Raw genomic sequence first — 16,103 nt, 5'->3', positions numbered from 1 at the left:
AATTTTGTCATTAAAAACTGGCCTTATACTGATATTGCTAAACCCACAAATAGAGACTTGTTTAAAATATTAAATAAAAATGAACTTCTCAAAGTTATGAAATATAAAACTCTTTTAGAAATCGTCATCAAATCTTATTGGTATCCTATTATGAGAAAAATAATTATAGATACAAGAATATCTCAAAATCCAGATGAGTATATGTATAATATTCTTTGGGGCTCAAGCTCAAGGGTAGCAAGGGATGAGGAAGGAGTTGAAGAAGAGAAGGAGGAAGGAGTTGAAGAAGAGAAGGAGGAAAGAGAGAAGGAGGAAAGAGAGAAGGAGGAGAAGGAGGAAAGGGAGAAGGAGGAGAGGGAGAAAAAGGAGGAGGAGAGGGAGAAAAAGGAGAAGGAGGAGAAGGATGAAAGGGAGAAAAAGGAGAAGGAGGAGAGGGAGGAAAGGGAGAAAAAGGAGGTGGAGGAGAGGGAGGAAAGAGAGAGGGGGGAAAAATATAAAAATATGACCATTCCTGAGATTAATGAAAGATTGAAGTTATTACGACAAATAAATCAATCTCAACGCACCGAAGAGGAAAATAAAGAACTAATGACTCTTATGAAGATATTGGTTTTTAAATTTGCTATAATAAATTCAGAGAGCAGATATACAACATATAGTTGATGATGTTGGTGTTATTGACTTTAGTTAGTTTTATTTGTAAATAAATGGAGGAGAGAGTGAAGGCATTCCTAAGGATTCTTTATGTTTTAAAAATCAAGATAGAAATGTATATGTTGAAAATCCAAAAGGCTTTGGCACTATGTAGGACTTTTTCTCATCAATAAATATGAGTTATTGTCTCAAATGTAAAAAGAAAACTAAATCTAAAAATATCTCCTTTGTTAAAGCTAAAAATAATAGAGTTTATCAAAAAGGAATATGTCAAGTGTGTGGCTCTAAAAAGTGCCAATTCATCTCTCCTAAAAGTGGAGGAGACATATAGTCTAGTCAAATTTCTGGGAAACGTGAATTCATGAGGCATTTTTGAGTAAAAGCAAGCAAACCACTTTTTCTGGGGTAGTTTTTCGTGCTGAATACGAATCTGTTGTTTGCCAAGCCCAAAAATGCGTAATTAGGTCACTAATCAAGGTCAAAGGTCAATGAGTGCAAAATTCAAAATTTTTGAAAAAATGTTTTATTTTACATCACCTATCTGTACATTTCAATTATTTTACAGTATTTTGTCTGGTAAGGTTACTACAGCTTTTCACAATTATGAAAGTAAAGGGAATTGTGAAGGGAAAAAATCAGATTTTTGTGAATATATCCGTAATGAAGCAACTTTTCGTTTTTTGACATACTGTTTTAATTCACTTGAATTGTTGCCTTAAATACCATCAGTGAAGTGGTTTACCTGAGTCCTATATAATAGCAAGATTGTTTTCTACACTAAATGTCAATATTTGACTAATTAGCCACTTAATTAAGGCTAACGGTCAAAAGGCGCAAAGTGCACTTACATGGCACAAGGCGCAAAATGCACTTCATGGCAAACATGTTTGGAGTGCAGGCAGTTGATCATTATCACATGTATTCTTAATTAATCCTGAATCAATTGCAGTCTGTCAGACTGATTGGCTGGAAGGAGGAGCCATCCAGGGGAATGCCAATTAGCTTAACTGTGTAAGCTCTGACCCCCCCCCCTCCCCCACCCCTACTTTGGCCTGTTTCGACATGGTGTTTCACTGGCATTGCACTTGCAGGCCTCAGTGCAGAACTGTTTCCCCCACTTCCGACAAGAGCAACTATCAGAACTGCAACCTTTCTTGCAACCACACTGAGTAAGTTCTCGGCATCCCTTTGGAATTGACGGTAAAGTTGTAAGAACCGGTGACAACTTGTCATCAACGAGTTTCCATCCACAATCAGTCGGCGGTGGCAGATCTGTCATTGGATTACTGGCCTCTCTCCAAATGAAACTTTGGTAGTTTGCACGCTCTATGTGGAACTTTGCTGCATCACTAGATGGAGGTAGGGTCTCCGTTGCATGGCATTTGTTGAACAGTTTAATGCGGGCTTGATTACAGTTCTCAGATGGTTCCTTGTAGATATGGCAAATGAACTTTTCAGCATCTTCTGTGACCTTCTTTGATGGTGTCGGAAACTGCTGTTGTTGGATCTTTTCAACTGCTGTTGGTATATCCAACGTTGACGTATTGGATGGTTTGATGTCTCCAAGACCGCTTTCAGCAGATGGCCCCCTCTGCCAGGCAGCTAACTGAGTAGCGTGAAATGTATTTTTGCCATCTAGGGTAGAGTCATTGATGTCAATATTGTCGCCAGAAAAATGCACAAATCGTCCCGAAACCAGGTTGCTGGTAACAACTGCCCCAGTTTCTTGATCAAGCGCTTTCAGAGTGTTTTCAGCCATGGCAGTGTTATACCTAAGAACCCGGTTATAGCTGATTATGTGCCCAGCATTATGGAATAGCTCAACTAATTTCTTTGATCGAGTTGACTGGTGCAGCGTCATACCCATTCCAACGTGTTTAGGCGGTGCCTTCTTGTCTCCACATACACCATAGACCATGTCTTGTCCAATGCTAAGGACCCTTGTCTTCTTCACCCAACCAGTTTCAGACATCTCACTTTCGTCAAACTCAGCATCGACACTACTTTGGCCTCCAAGCAAGATATTCACAAACATGAGTACAGATGGTGGTACACTTGCCAACTCTGCTTTTTCGCTTACATCGCAACCTTCGAATGCAGGATGTGACATGATATCACTGCGGAGTTGCAGAGCAACGTGCACTAAAGACAGAAAATGATCATCCTGTTGTCTAAATATGGGAATATAGTCTGCACTGTTCTGACCGCACACCATTTCTGAAAGAGGTATGTGACTGAAATGTCGTGGAAGAAGCAAAGTTTGTTTCTCTGAAGGCGCCAAATTTCTTAGCACAAGAAATTCATAAATGTCCCCAATGCAATTCGACAAAGTTTCTTTAAAAGTCCCCAGTCTACTAAGATACGATGTAGGAATTGTGCCGTCACACTCACTGGCTAAGTCTTTGTACCTCTCGAACACTGCAGATAGTTCAAATACGTGCCCTTTCTCAGCAGAGTGACGCAGCTCTTGACACAACCATGATATCGCCATGTCTGCTGATTTGCTTTCAGTTTCCGCCCTTTTGACATCCCTAAAGAATTTACTAAGACAGTTAACATGGTAACATGCCTCAGCTGAGATTAAATCTCATTCTCATTTGCAGTACGGACTAAGATGTTATGTACAAATTTAGCTTTTTCCGTAATTTCATTACTCATTTTGAAGGTTGTGACGCGACTTGTCTTCTGCTTCTTGTCAAAGTTCTGGCAGAACATACACAATGTCCAGTTCATCTTAGTAGTACTACTGCGTAAAAACGGACATGCTTCAGCCGAAACACTCTTTCTTTCAGGATCTTTTTCGTTTTTCGATTGTTCCTTGGCTAGCTTAGCATTTATTTTCCCCTTGTGTGTGTATGCAGAGTAACATAGCTTATGCCATTTAAGTTTGGGGAGACTTTCTGGAGGCTCTGCAAAGAGAGTCGAAAGCCTGTCCACGGCTGATCGAAATTCATAGTGTCTAAGTTTGCATCGGAGCTCGGTCGCCTCTCTGATGGCAGCAATACCCTGGTTTGTCTGGTTGAAAATCGTGTCTTTGACCTGGCTAGTTCCCTGACAAATGATACAAAGTTCAAACGACACATCCTCACGCTGTCGCTTGAGGCTGGCAATAGGTTCCATGGTTGGCCTGAGGGGAGAAACAGAAACCAAACTAAGCACCAGGCACGCATGTTCTGACCATGAAAACTACAACGTTGTATGATATACTGCAACAGCCCTTAAATGATCGAATAAGCGCAGGCAGTGTTGGCCCGGGTTTTAATCTTATTCTCAAAGACACAAAGTAAAGCTTCTTCAAGACAAAACATCTAACCGATATCACTAATTCATTAGTGGTAGATGCATTAGGCACTCATCGTCAATGCCCATGCCCTGCCTGTCTTTTTGCTACTGTTAGGTAAATGTACATGTATGTAGGCCTGCCTATGATGTGAGATGTCAAGCATACATTACACATTTGTATGTACATGTATCTCACCAAAGAAGAATGCATTCCTTTACTTTCATTTGATTTTATATTTCATTTTTTAACAATCTTAAAAAGACCCTTACCTGTACTCCTGAAATGTTTAATGCCTGATGCCTAGGGTACGAACTAGATGGCTTATGCTAGGCTATTAGATTCATTCTTCATCATTAAGGGTCTATTGAAGAACACCCTGCTCTGTCTGAATGGAAATGATTTGACAAACATGGCAAATGCATTGGGGTCAGAAAGATGAAGCCACTTTCACTGTTGAGTGAAAGGGATGGTTTCAAGTGCAAGTAACTGTTACGTCATTGCAAGACTTTCGCACTCATTGACCTTTGACCTATGTTGTTTACCGGTGACATTTAGATTCTGTCTTTATAAAATCTATCTCTAGACCATCAATAGGAGCATAAAAACTCTGCCCCATTGTGCATTTAGAGGTTAAACTGCAAGCAAATTACGCAAAAACTAATTGTCGCCCCTTACAGAGATAAAGGCAAATGAGCATAGATGTGTCCTCACGTTTTCCTTTAAAAATAAGATTTTGAAAAGCTTTAGCAACCTTACTAGACAAAATATTGTAAAATAATTGAAATGTACAGATAGGGGATGTAAAATAAAGCATTTTTTCAAAAAAATTGAATTTTGCACTCATTGACCTTTGACCTTGATTAGTGACCTAATTACGCATTTTTGGGCTTGGCAAACAACAGATTCATATTCAGCATGAAAAACTACCCCAGAAAAAGTGGTTTGTTTGCTTTTACTCAAAAATGCCTCAATCATTCTATAAAGGCACATTTTCAGATTTTTTGACTAGGCTAATACAAAAGTTTTTGTCAGGAAGTAAATTTACAACAACTGGAATTCCAGGGGAACTACATCTACCTGGATATTCTTTCTGTGGTCCTGGAACAAACCTGGATAAAAGATTAGATGAGGCTGACAATCCTAAACCTTGGTCTAAACCTACAAATAGGGTTGACGAAGTGTGTATGAAGCATGATATTGCTTATGGGAAAACCACTACGTTGACTGAAAAACATAAAGCCGACAGAGAAATGTTGTATAATTTGTCTTTGATACAAAATCCAACGTTGAGAGAGAAGGTTGATAGGTTTATTGTGAGAAATTTGATAAATGCTAAATTGAAACTTGGCCTTGGTTATTCACCCTAAAAAAACTATTAGGCTCTAATGATGTCATCAAGACTGAGGAGCTTTTGGCTGATGAATTACATAAACCTATAATCACAAAGTTTAAAAGAAGGAAAGTTTATTCTAAATACACCGACCACATATGGTCCGCTGATTTAATCGAACTAAAAAATGATAAGGGATACATGTATGCTTTAACCGTTATTGATTTGAGGAGTAGATTTGCTTGGGTTGTTCCTTTGAAAAACAAGAGAGGTTATACTCTGATGTTAGCCTTCCAACAGATATTTAATAAAAGTAAAAGAAAACCAAAGAAACTGTGGACCGATGAGGGAACAGAGTTCTATAACAAAATATTTATGAAATTTCTTAAGGGGGAGGGTATTAAATTATACAGCACCTTTAATGAAGGAAAAGCAGTTGTTATTGAGCGTTTTAATCGTACTTTAAAAGAGAAATTATATAAAAATTTCACACAACTCGGTTCCCAAAAATGGGTGTATTTTATTCAGGATATTGTAGATAATTACAATAATACAGTTCATTCATCAACAAAATCAAAACCATCAGAAACATTTACAAAATTAGAATATGAAAAGGAGATTAATTTGAGAAAGCCCAAGTTCAAAGTTGGTGATATTGTAAGAATATACAGATGGAAAAGTCATTTTGAGAAAGGTTATACAAAGAGATGGACTAATGAATTATTCAAAATCGTTGATGTAATGGATACTATGCCTTGGACTTACAAATTATATGATATGAATTGGGAAGAAATCTTGGGTTCATTTTACTCACAAGAATTACAAAAAACAAAACTGATAATTCATTAAACAACAACCATCCATACTTTCATCCACCCAGATTAGCTAATTTAATTAGTAGTAATAAAAAAATTAAATAAATACATAAAAATCATAAGCCACACCCACACAGACCCCACCCACACCCACACAGACCACACCCACACAGACCCCGCCCACACAGACCACACCCACACATACCACACCCACACAGACCACACCCACACAGACCACACCCACACAGACCACACCCACACAGACCACACCCACACAGACCACACCCATCATCCCCCACCCCTGTGCGCCCCCACCTTTGATCCCCCCTCATCCCACCCCCACCTTCCCCACACACACAAGGGGAGGGGAGGGGTGGGATGAGGGGGGATCAAGGGTGGGGGTGCACCTTCCCATCTTTTTTCCCTTTATTCTCTTTTTGTAATTAAGAATTAAATAATTCTGGACAAAGCGAATAAAATCAAAATTATGAAATAACATTAAAAACATAAAAATTATAATAAAACATTTTTCACGAGGTATAAATTCAGTTTCTTCCATAAATTCAGTTTCTTCCAAGGTATAATATCCTCTTGTCTCCCATGTTGGCTTCACCAATTTCTTTTGTGTCTGCAAGGCACAAAAGGGATTTTAAATTAAATTCACCAAACACAGTATTTGCCTGCCGTGTCATCCCAAAACCACATGAGGGCAGTCTAGGACCATAAATGAGAAACTCCATTTTTCCAAACAACTCACATGAGCAGGAAATTGGTTGACACTCCTCCGGTCGTCGAAGTTGTGAAATCCCTGGGTTTCATCAAACTTCATGTTGCTTGGTTGGTTTTTCATGCTGGAATAAAACAAACAGTTAGTTAAAGGAAATAACACACAGCTCACTTTACCACACAGCACCTTTAACACACAGTTATTCAACCACCAACTTTGATAAAAAGGAGAAAATTAATGGATTGAAGTTTGTGAATAATTAATTATATCTCTTACCTCTCGCATAGAATTTCAAACAAGGTGTTTAATTCGTTGTCAGTCATTGGTTCTGTTGTTGAGACAACCTTGGAGAATATTAACGGGTGAGAGAGGCTTTCTAAACACTCAACCATCTCATTATGAAGACCCCTCCGAACTTCAGTGAATTCTGTAAGAGTTTCATTCAAATTCTCCCTTTGTTGGTGAAAATCAATGACTTCATTTTCAACATCAATCACCACCTTTGATTTCTTTTGTGTCTGCAAGGCACAAAATGGATTTTAAATTAAATTCACCAAACACAGTATTTGCCTGCCGTGCCATCCCAAACCACATGAGGGCAGTCTAGGACCATAAATGAGAAACTCCATTTTTCCAAACAACTCACATGACCAGGAAATGAGTTGACACTCCTCCGGTCGTCGAAGTTGTGAAATCCCTGGGTTTCATCAAACTTCATGTTGCTTGGTTGGTTTTTCATGCTGGAATAAAACAAACAGTTAGTTAAAGGAAATAACACACAGCTCACTTTGCCACACAGCTCCTTTAACACACAGTTATTCAACCACCAACTTTGATAAAAAGGAGAAAATTAATGGATTGAAGTTTGTGAATAATTAATTATATCTCTTACCTCTCGCATAGAATTTCAAGCAAGGTGTTTAATTCGTTGTCAGTCATTGGTTCTGTTGTTGAGACAACCTTGGAGAATATTAACGGGTGAGAGAGGCTTTCTAAACACTCAACCATCTCATTATGAAGACCCCTCCGAACTTCAGTGAATTCTGTAAGCGTTTCATTCAACTCCTTCCTTTGTTGGTGAAAATCATTCACTTCATTTTCAACATCAATCACCAGGTTTGATAAAGATATACTGTAAAAGAGAAAAAACAATAATTATTGAGAGGATGTTAATGATGTTCCATATAAGACAATGAATAATTAATCGTGAGAACAAAAAAACTTACCTGTCTTCTGATAAAACTTCATCCTCCATCCTCCAGAGAAACATAATGTGTGTTTAAAAAAGCAAGGTGTGGTTAGAGCCTTTATAGGCAAGGCTGCATCATTGGCAAGGCTGAGTCATGGCTGAGTCATCCTGTGCCACGTTGGCAACTGGCTCAACAAAAGATGATGCAATGTTTCGCCATAAATGATAGAACCAAGTATCAACCAGACTAAAGAGTGGAGGTGTAATCAACCTTGGTATATAAATGGATAACACAACGAATGTGAAAAATATCAGATTCAAGAGGTTGAGAGAATCACTGGTCAGAAGGTTCTCAAGACGGATAAACGTATTCATTTGTTAAGTGGGGTAATGGAGGGCGGGAAGAAAAATATATTGGAGTGGAGTGAGAACTTTAATGGTTATCAATCGGATAATAAATATTATAATTTTAAAATGGTATGTGGGAGAGGAGGAGGTCAAACAAGAACCCTCCGTGAAACATACCACTTTATACTTTCACAACAAAAGGTTAAGGAACCTGTATACTTTATAAATATACTTGATGGGGATGAGTTCTATAGGAGAATGGAACTCTTTAAAAAGTTAGAAAGAGATAATATATTTATAGGCTCATTAGTAGAGTGGTCTAAGGAACTACATTAAGGGGCTAGTGGGGGGAATAGGGTAAAAATTACATGTAAGTGAGAAGGATCATAGGTTCATAAGGCTAGAAGGATTATAGATTCATAAAGGAAGAAAATCATAGGTTCATAAGGTGAGAAGGATTATAGGTTCATAAGGTGAGAAGGATTATAGGTTCATAAGGCGAGAAGGATTATAGGTTCATAAGGTGAGAAGGATTATAGGTTCATAGAGGGAGAAATAGAGGTGTTTATGATTTTTGAAAAAGACAAGGGGGTAAATGACATTAGATAGGGATTTCCCATGTTAAACGGAGGTGTCCCAGAAGCAACATTTATCACCTACTCAGACATCTGTACAAACACACGAACACACGAACTGCCATTGCGTTTTATATGGTAGATGTCACCCTGGACAAAGTAGACATTCTTTTCAACACCCTAAAAAAATTCCAAATTCCTGCTCAAATGTCAGACCTGATTGGCTGGTTTGTGAAAGGCAAAATCTCTGCATTACCCCCTCCCCCCATGTCCCTCTAGCCTATCTCTCAATAATGTGGGATTAATTGCGATTGTGAGATTAATTGCGTCCATTAAATAAGTAGTCGTTATAGCAGGTAAATGGTGAATGTATTATTGATACAATATCAGAAAAAATGCAAAAGAAGACCAAAACAAGCCGCGGAATGCACTCACATGTTATACACGAGCCACTTGGTTTACACAGAACAATGTCTTGTTTTCATGCTGTTGGATAGATTTTCAATGTATGATGGAGGAATATTGTACCAAAGTTCTGGTAATACTCTCTACAGTCCAGCCATGTTTTTTGTTTGGTCAACATTTGACTTTTTCAGTTTATACCCAAGTTTCCGCAAGTTTTCTACACAATTTACCACTTTCTTTATAGGCACAATAATCGTCATATCTAGACTTTTTGCAGGCCAGACCACAATTATGTTTTGTGCTCAATTGTCATGCCATTTTACTACATTCACATCTATTGCTATCATCTTGCTGGATGATGAAGCCTTTCCCAATGAGCCGTGTTCATTGGACAAAGGCAAAATGTGTGGAGAAGCTGTCTGTACTTATTAGCAACAGAATAATGCTCTATATGAAGACTTGTATCTGTGGACAAGAGAAGCAATACGTTTTATCACTGTGGGTTTGTAAGAGCATGTTTACCACCATGGGAAACGATGTGTTACAAATTCCTGTCCAGCCAAGTAATTATTTAAGTGTCGGCGTCCCAACGTCCGTCATCAAATAACTTGCCATTGATTGTTCGGCAATTTCAATTTGACTTCACGAACAAAGAGCACATCTCTCAACTTTTATTGTCCCATCATTTGTGGTCTGATGCCTATTCCATATTTTTATTCCTTTGGTAGGCCTAGCTCTTTTCAGCAGCAGGTTTGGAGTAGCAGTACATCCACTGTGAACACTTTGTATGAAAGTGTATCATACTGTAATCCAGATACCAATCAGATACATATTTACAGTAAGGTCATTGGCAAGATGTGGTACTTTACCATGGTCTTACCTGACCATAATCTTCTCTCATCTCGAAGACCCAAACAAACTTATTACTTCACTTTTGGAGAGTTTCAGATTTATACCTGAACGACTTCTGTTATTAGTCCCCTACCGGTGTACACCGGAGGGGACTATAGGTTTGCACTCCGTCCCTCCGTCTGTCAGTCAGTCCGTCACGCAAAGAACAGCTTTCCGGACTTTTTTTTCCTGAACTCTTAATGCTAATGATTTCAAACTTGGTACATGGTTTCCTCATGATAAGTTACACATCAAGTTCGAACTTCATGACGTTTCGATCATTTTTGACAACGTTATGGCACTTTGAACGTTGGGAATTTCCCCAACAGTTTTCTGGACTATAATTTGGAGTGCGGTAAGTCAAAGCTGTTAATATTCCTTGTTTTAACTCCAATTTAGATTCTGTTTCCACTTTTAGTGAGAAGTAGGGGTCTTTGCAACCATTCATAAACTTTATTTGGTTCAAATTGGATAATTTTTAGCCGAGTCACCTCAGACCGTGAGTTGGTAATTATATAATTCACACATAGTGCAATACGTGCAGGCTGCTCCACGGAGCGACCTTGCGGGCTTATTAGTCCCCTACCGATGTACACTGGAGGGGACTATAGGTTTGCACTCCGTCCCTCCATCTGTCAGTCTGTCCGTCCGTCCGTCTGTCCATCCGTCCGTCCGTCCGTCCATCCGTCCGTCCGTCCGTCCGTCCGTCCGTCACGCAAAGAACAGTTTTCCGGACTTTTTTTTCTAAACTCTTAATGCTAACTAGCCGAAACCCGTGGAACATCCACGGAAGGGAGGATGTGGTGTATGGATAGAGTGTACCATTATGGATGGCATAGGGGATTTGCTTGTCCGAGTAAGAGTTAGGAAGAAAGATGAGAATGAAGAGTGCGTATATGAACAACGATCGCCGACACCGGCACAAATGCATGCTCTGGATTGTCCACTCAGTGGACGGCTTGCTTTCGCCTTCGCCTGTCCAATCAGCGGACGGCTTGCTTCGCCTTCGCCCAGCAGACGCCTATACGATGGCGTCGTAAGATGGCGTCGTATCGGCAGTTAATCGGATGCTTTTGGGCCCCAACGTCGGCTAATTCAGATTTTTCGAGTATGGCTGTACGTGATAAACAAAGAGCGCGGTTCGTAGATCGTAAATCCATTAGTGCCGTGGGCATCGGGTCACTGGGTGTGGCGTAAAAGGGATAACAAAGTCGAGTCCTTACGCTATTATTATATAGATAATTTCAAATTTGGTACATGGGTTCCTCATGATAAGTTACAGATCAAGTTCGAACTTCACGACGTTTCGATCATTTTTGACAAAGTTATGGCACTTTGAACTTTGGTAATTTCCCCAACAGTTTTCCGGACGACAGACTGCCGGCAGGGGACATGTATTGCAGCGCAATACTCAGAATGCTTGCTAACACTGATTCTATTATATCAACACTCACAAATTAAATTAGGCTTGAATCACCTTTAGAGGCCATTTTTCCCCACAGAGCAGGGGTTGGCCTTTTTCAGGCACCGTGGTCCCCTTTTTGAAGCAATGTTTTATGGCCGGATGCCCTTCCTGCCGCCAACGCTGTTAGTCGCCTATTGCGACACACAGGGAATTACCAGTGAACTGGTACTCAATTTGCCGACCTCGGAAGGATGACAGGCTGTCAACCCCCTTGGTGTTAATTCAGCGATCGACCGGGATTCGAACCCAGGATTCCAAGCCGGCACCCTAACCGCTAAGCCAACACCAGGCTATAAATTAAATTCGGCTCGACATATACTAAATGTCTATCTGAAAACAAAGTCTATGTATACACAGAGACAAAGTAAAGTCTCTATAATTTTGGAGTGCGGTAAGTATTAAAAGTATTAAAATTAGTGAGGGAGTATTAAAATACAGCAAAGTTAAAGGAAAAGGAATTGTTCGATTATGCGATAACAAAACTTCTAGTCAGGCTATGACATCTGAATGTTTAATTACAACTCGAAGTTGGGCAGAATTTTTTTTTAGATAGAAATAGCATTAAAATAGAGCGAAATAAACTGCTAATATTCCTATGGACGATTTTGTTGCCATAATTGATTTGATATATATTAGAACGAGGTTTTGCACTGGAAAGTGAACTAATAATGTGAACATGGTATATTGTGCCCCAATTATTGTTTTACTTTCCCCAGGATGACACGTGGGGTCCCTGTAAGCTACATGACGTGAGTGTGACTCTCTTTATGCTCAATTTGTCAATTATAATGGTAACCATATAAAAATGCTTTAACCTCGAGCTGTGAACGTTTCCTTCTCCTTTTTCATGGATACTTTTTTTTTTTTTTGCATACAAGATCGAAGCTCGTGAAAGAGCGAACATTAATCACACAAAAAGTCAAACACACATAAAACACAAAATAAAGGGAGCGGTAGACAAGATGGGGAGAGAGGGGGAAGGACACAAACACAACATTTGAGAGCAGGGTCATCGAGAGAACTGTGGGAGGGAGACAGCTTGGGGGGAGGTGGGAGAGGTATAAAATATATGGATACTGCAAGGACTTCCAGGAAAGAAGTTGGAATTTCAAAAAAGTGTATCTGGGGTGAATTAGCGGCGGTAGAAAAGATCAAGGTTTTGGATGGGGGAAGATAAGAGATGGTGGTGAACAGCTGTTTTAAAGACCTGGAGGGAGGAGTGGGATTGAAGAGAGTGAGGGAGTTTGTTCCAGAGGCAGGAGAAAATGGGAATGAAAGAATGAAGGTGAGCAGAGAGCCTAGATTTTGGCAGTTTAACCATAAGAGGGTTGCTCGCAGATCTTGGGCAACCTGTAGGAATATTTGGGGGACGGAGCACAGAGAGAGCTGGGGTAGCAAGGCCAGAGAGGAGTCAGCAGAAGACAGAAAGACCACCAACCTACCTGCGGTGAGTGAGTGAAAGGCCCTCGGAGTTAGCTTCATCGCAGGAGAGTCCAATGATTCTGAAAGCTTTGGTTTCAACAGCGTGAAGCCGAGCTAGGTGTGAGGTGAGGCAGGAGCACCGGCCCAGAGGGGGGAACGGTATTCCTTTGAGCTGCGGATGAAAGCCTTGTATGTGGTGAGGAGCTCAGGTGTGCCAAGGAAGGGCTTTGCACAACGGAGGACGCCCAGTCGGCGACTGGCTTTGGAGGCCAGCTTGGAAATGTGGTTTTCCCAAGAAAGATCATGGCAGATAGTGAGACCCAAAAGCTTGAGTGACAGAACTTCTTGGAGAGGATTGTTGAGAAAGTAGATGGGAGGCTTTTCCAGTCGGTCTTTTCGGAGAGACATAGTAAGAGTGTGAGATTTGTCAGGATTGAAAGACATGTTCCACTTGCTTGACCAGTCTGTGATTTTGTCCAGGTCTGCAGAGAGTGAGGAGGCTGCAGATTGCCGATCTGAGGGATGAGAATAGAGCGGCAGAGAGTGGAGTCATCAGCAAAGAGACAGAGAGGATTTTCCAGAGAGTCAGAGAGATCATTGATGAAGACCAGAAAAAGCACAGGGCCCAGAACACTACCTTGGGGAACTCCAGCCAGAACAGGAAGGGGAGATGAGAGAAATCCATTCAGGGCCACACGTTGACTATGACCAGAGAGGAAGTCCGCAAGCCATGCGTGGAGATTTCCATGGATACCATAGGAGGAGAGTTTGGTGAGCAGAGCTGGGTGCCAGACCGTATCGAAGGCACATGATATGTCGAGGGAGACAGCTCTGATTTCCTGTTTGGCATTGAGGACCACCGTCCATTGTTGAGAAAGTAGAAGCAATATGTCCAGAGTAGAATGACCTGGTCTGAATCCAAATTGATGATCAGAGATCAAGCCATTGGAGAAGGGGAAGGATTTGATATCCGAAGCAATGATGGATTCCATGACTTTGCCGATAATTGGGAGCAAGCTGATTGGTCTGTCATTGCAAGGATCTGTGTTTGCACCTTTTTGTGTAAAGCGGTAATGTTTGCTGATTTCCAAGATGCTGGCAGATGACCTTGAGCAAAAGAGAGGGTGAAAAGAACAGAGAGAGGGTGAGATAGAGTGGCAGAGCAGGATTTTAGGACCCGTGGGCTGATGCTGTCTGGTCAAGTTGCAGAATCAGAGTCGAGGTTTGACAAAAACTTCTCCACCTTGTCAGGAGAGGAGGACACAGAGTCCAGGAGCAGTTGGGTTTGACTGGGTAAGGCGGGAACAGAGAGAGATGGGTTTGGGACACAAGATTTTGAGGCAAACACAGAGTTGAGGCATTCGGCTTTGTCACATGGGGTGTCAACTGTGTAGCAATTTGAGGTAAGGGAGGGGATGGAGGGGGAACAAACACCAGAAACGGATTTGACCAGATGCCACCAGGATTTGGTGGAAGAAGACAGGCTTGAGAGTTCATTCTAGAGTGTGGAGAGAAAGTGCTTCCTGGCACTCCTGAGGGTAGACACACTTGTTCTGAGCTTGATGGAAGGAACTGAGATTGCCTTCAGTTGGATTTGCCTTCCAAGAGGCAAAGGCAAGTTGTTTCAGGGCAACTGCCTCACCACAAGATTCAGTGTACCATGGACGGGAGGAAGGGTAAGACAACTGAAGACGAGATGGGATAAATCTGTGCATGAGAGAGAGCAGTTTGCTTTGGAAGAATTCCCAGGATGAATTTATGTCAGAGGCAGTAGAGATGGGAGACCAGTCCAGATGATTGATGGCTGCTTGCAGTGCCAGTCAGCCTGAGTGAAATGCCAGACTCGTCTATGCCGAGGAGCCTCTCTGAGAATGGCCAGAGATGTCCCCTTTAACAAGCACATGATCAGAAGAACCGATTGGAGCAGAAGAAGAGCAGCAGACATTTGCAGGGAAGTTTGTCATAACCAAGTCTAGAAGAGAAGATACTCCATTGACTGAGATCCGGGTCGGGAAATTGACAGATTGTGTCAGTCCCAATGAGTCGCATAATTCCTTTGCTGAGGTGCCATGGCTGGTGAGAGAGGAACCCACACCCAGCCAGCTGGTATGATGACAGTTGAAGTCACCACATATGAGGAAGAGAGAGTTTGGATGAGTTGATATAAATTGGTCCATGTTGTCAGCCAGCGAAATGTAAATGGAGTCATCACTGTTTGGAGGACGGCACAACACACATATGAACAAAAGGTTGGAGCGGAGAGGAAGCCGTAGCCAGAGGTACTCCTGGGGGTGGGGTGGAGAGAGGGTAATTTAATACTTCACTTCACTTCAATAATACTTCACTCTTTCTTTTGTTTAAATAATCCATATAAATATTGATGGCAATCAGTATTACCGTTTTGAAGAAAGGTTTTAATCACATATATTTAGTTTTCAGGAATAACTTTCCACAATCACTAATAGTAAGGGAAACATATGAAAATCTGTTAACTAAATTGTTACCAAAAAATTTCTTCACCAATATGTTTGTAAAGGTGTGTAATAACATGTGTTAAAATGTTGAAGGTCAACTCCCGTGGGAAACCCAGAAAAAAAGCTGTTGAATTCGGGTACCGAAAAAATATTTTCGAGAATTTTTTTTTTTTTTAATCGGCCCTTAAGTAACTTATGAGGGGTCAAATAAGGGTTTTTCATGATTCTGAGTTGATTGTTAACATTTATATTTCACCACAGACACTCCTTTGTGGAAAAATAATTTCTAAATATATCTCATTTTCTACTTTGCAGGACATGGAGTCTAGCAATATGGATGAAGACGTTACTCCACCTGTGCTCAATTGCTTCATCTGTGCACGCTCGGATACACCAGCTGAAAGGCTCATACAGGCAACTCCAAAGGGATACTCAACTTTATTGAAACAAGCAGAAACTGTCGAAAATGTTACTGTTGTGGAACGTATGAAGGAGGCTCAAAAGGAAGGAAAACTGAGGTACCAC

At 40.8% G+C, this 16,103-nt stretch overlaps 1 protein-coding gene and 1 long non-coding RNA gene across 2 annotated transcripts in view; one reads left to right on the top strand and one right to left on the bottom strand.

Moving 5' to 3' along the window:
* LOC144893328 (ubiquitin carboxyl-terminal hydrolase 14-like) overlaps positions 1-16,103 on the top strand; it is a 159,650-nt gene that overhangs the window by 24,647 nt on the left and 118,900 nt on the right. The window contains exon 3 of the mRNA XM_078783720.1: positions 12,399-12,431. Within this exon, the coding sequence (XP_078639846.1) occupies positions 12,399-12,431 (33 nt within the window). The remainder of the gene's footprint in view (positions 1-12,398; positions 12,432-16,103) is intronic.
* LOC137436084 (uncharacterized) lies at positions 6,496-7,222 on the bottom strand. The gene is made up of 3 exons (XR_013624226.1): positions 7,086-7,222; positions 6,840-6,933; positions 6,496-6,710 (listed from the first exon to the last, which is right to left on the bottom strand). It is a non-coding gene; the product is annotated as an uncharacterized LOC137436084 (long non-coding RNA).

Source organism: Myxine glutinosa, chromosome 8 (genome assembly GCF_964187855.1).
Source record: "Myxine glutinosa chromosome 8, kmMyxGlut1.1, whole genome shotgun sequence".
NCBI lineage: Eukaryota > Metazoa > Chordata > Myxini > Myxiniformes > Myxinidae > Myxine > Myxine glutinosa.
The sequence above is the reverse complement of the archived record's forward strand: the minus strand, read 5'-3'. Positions and strand labels throughout refer to the sequence as shown.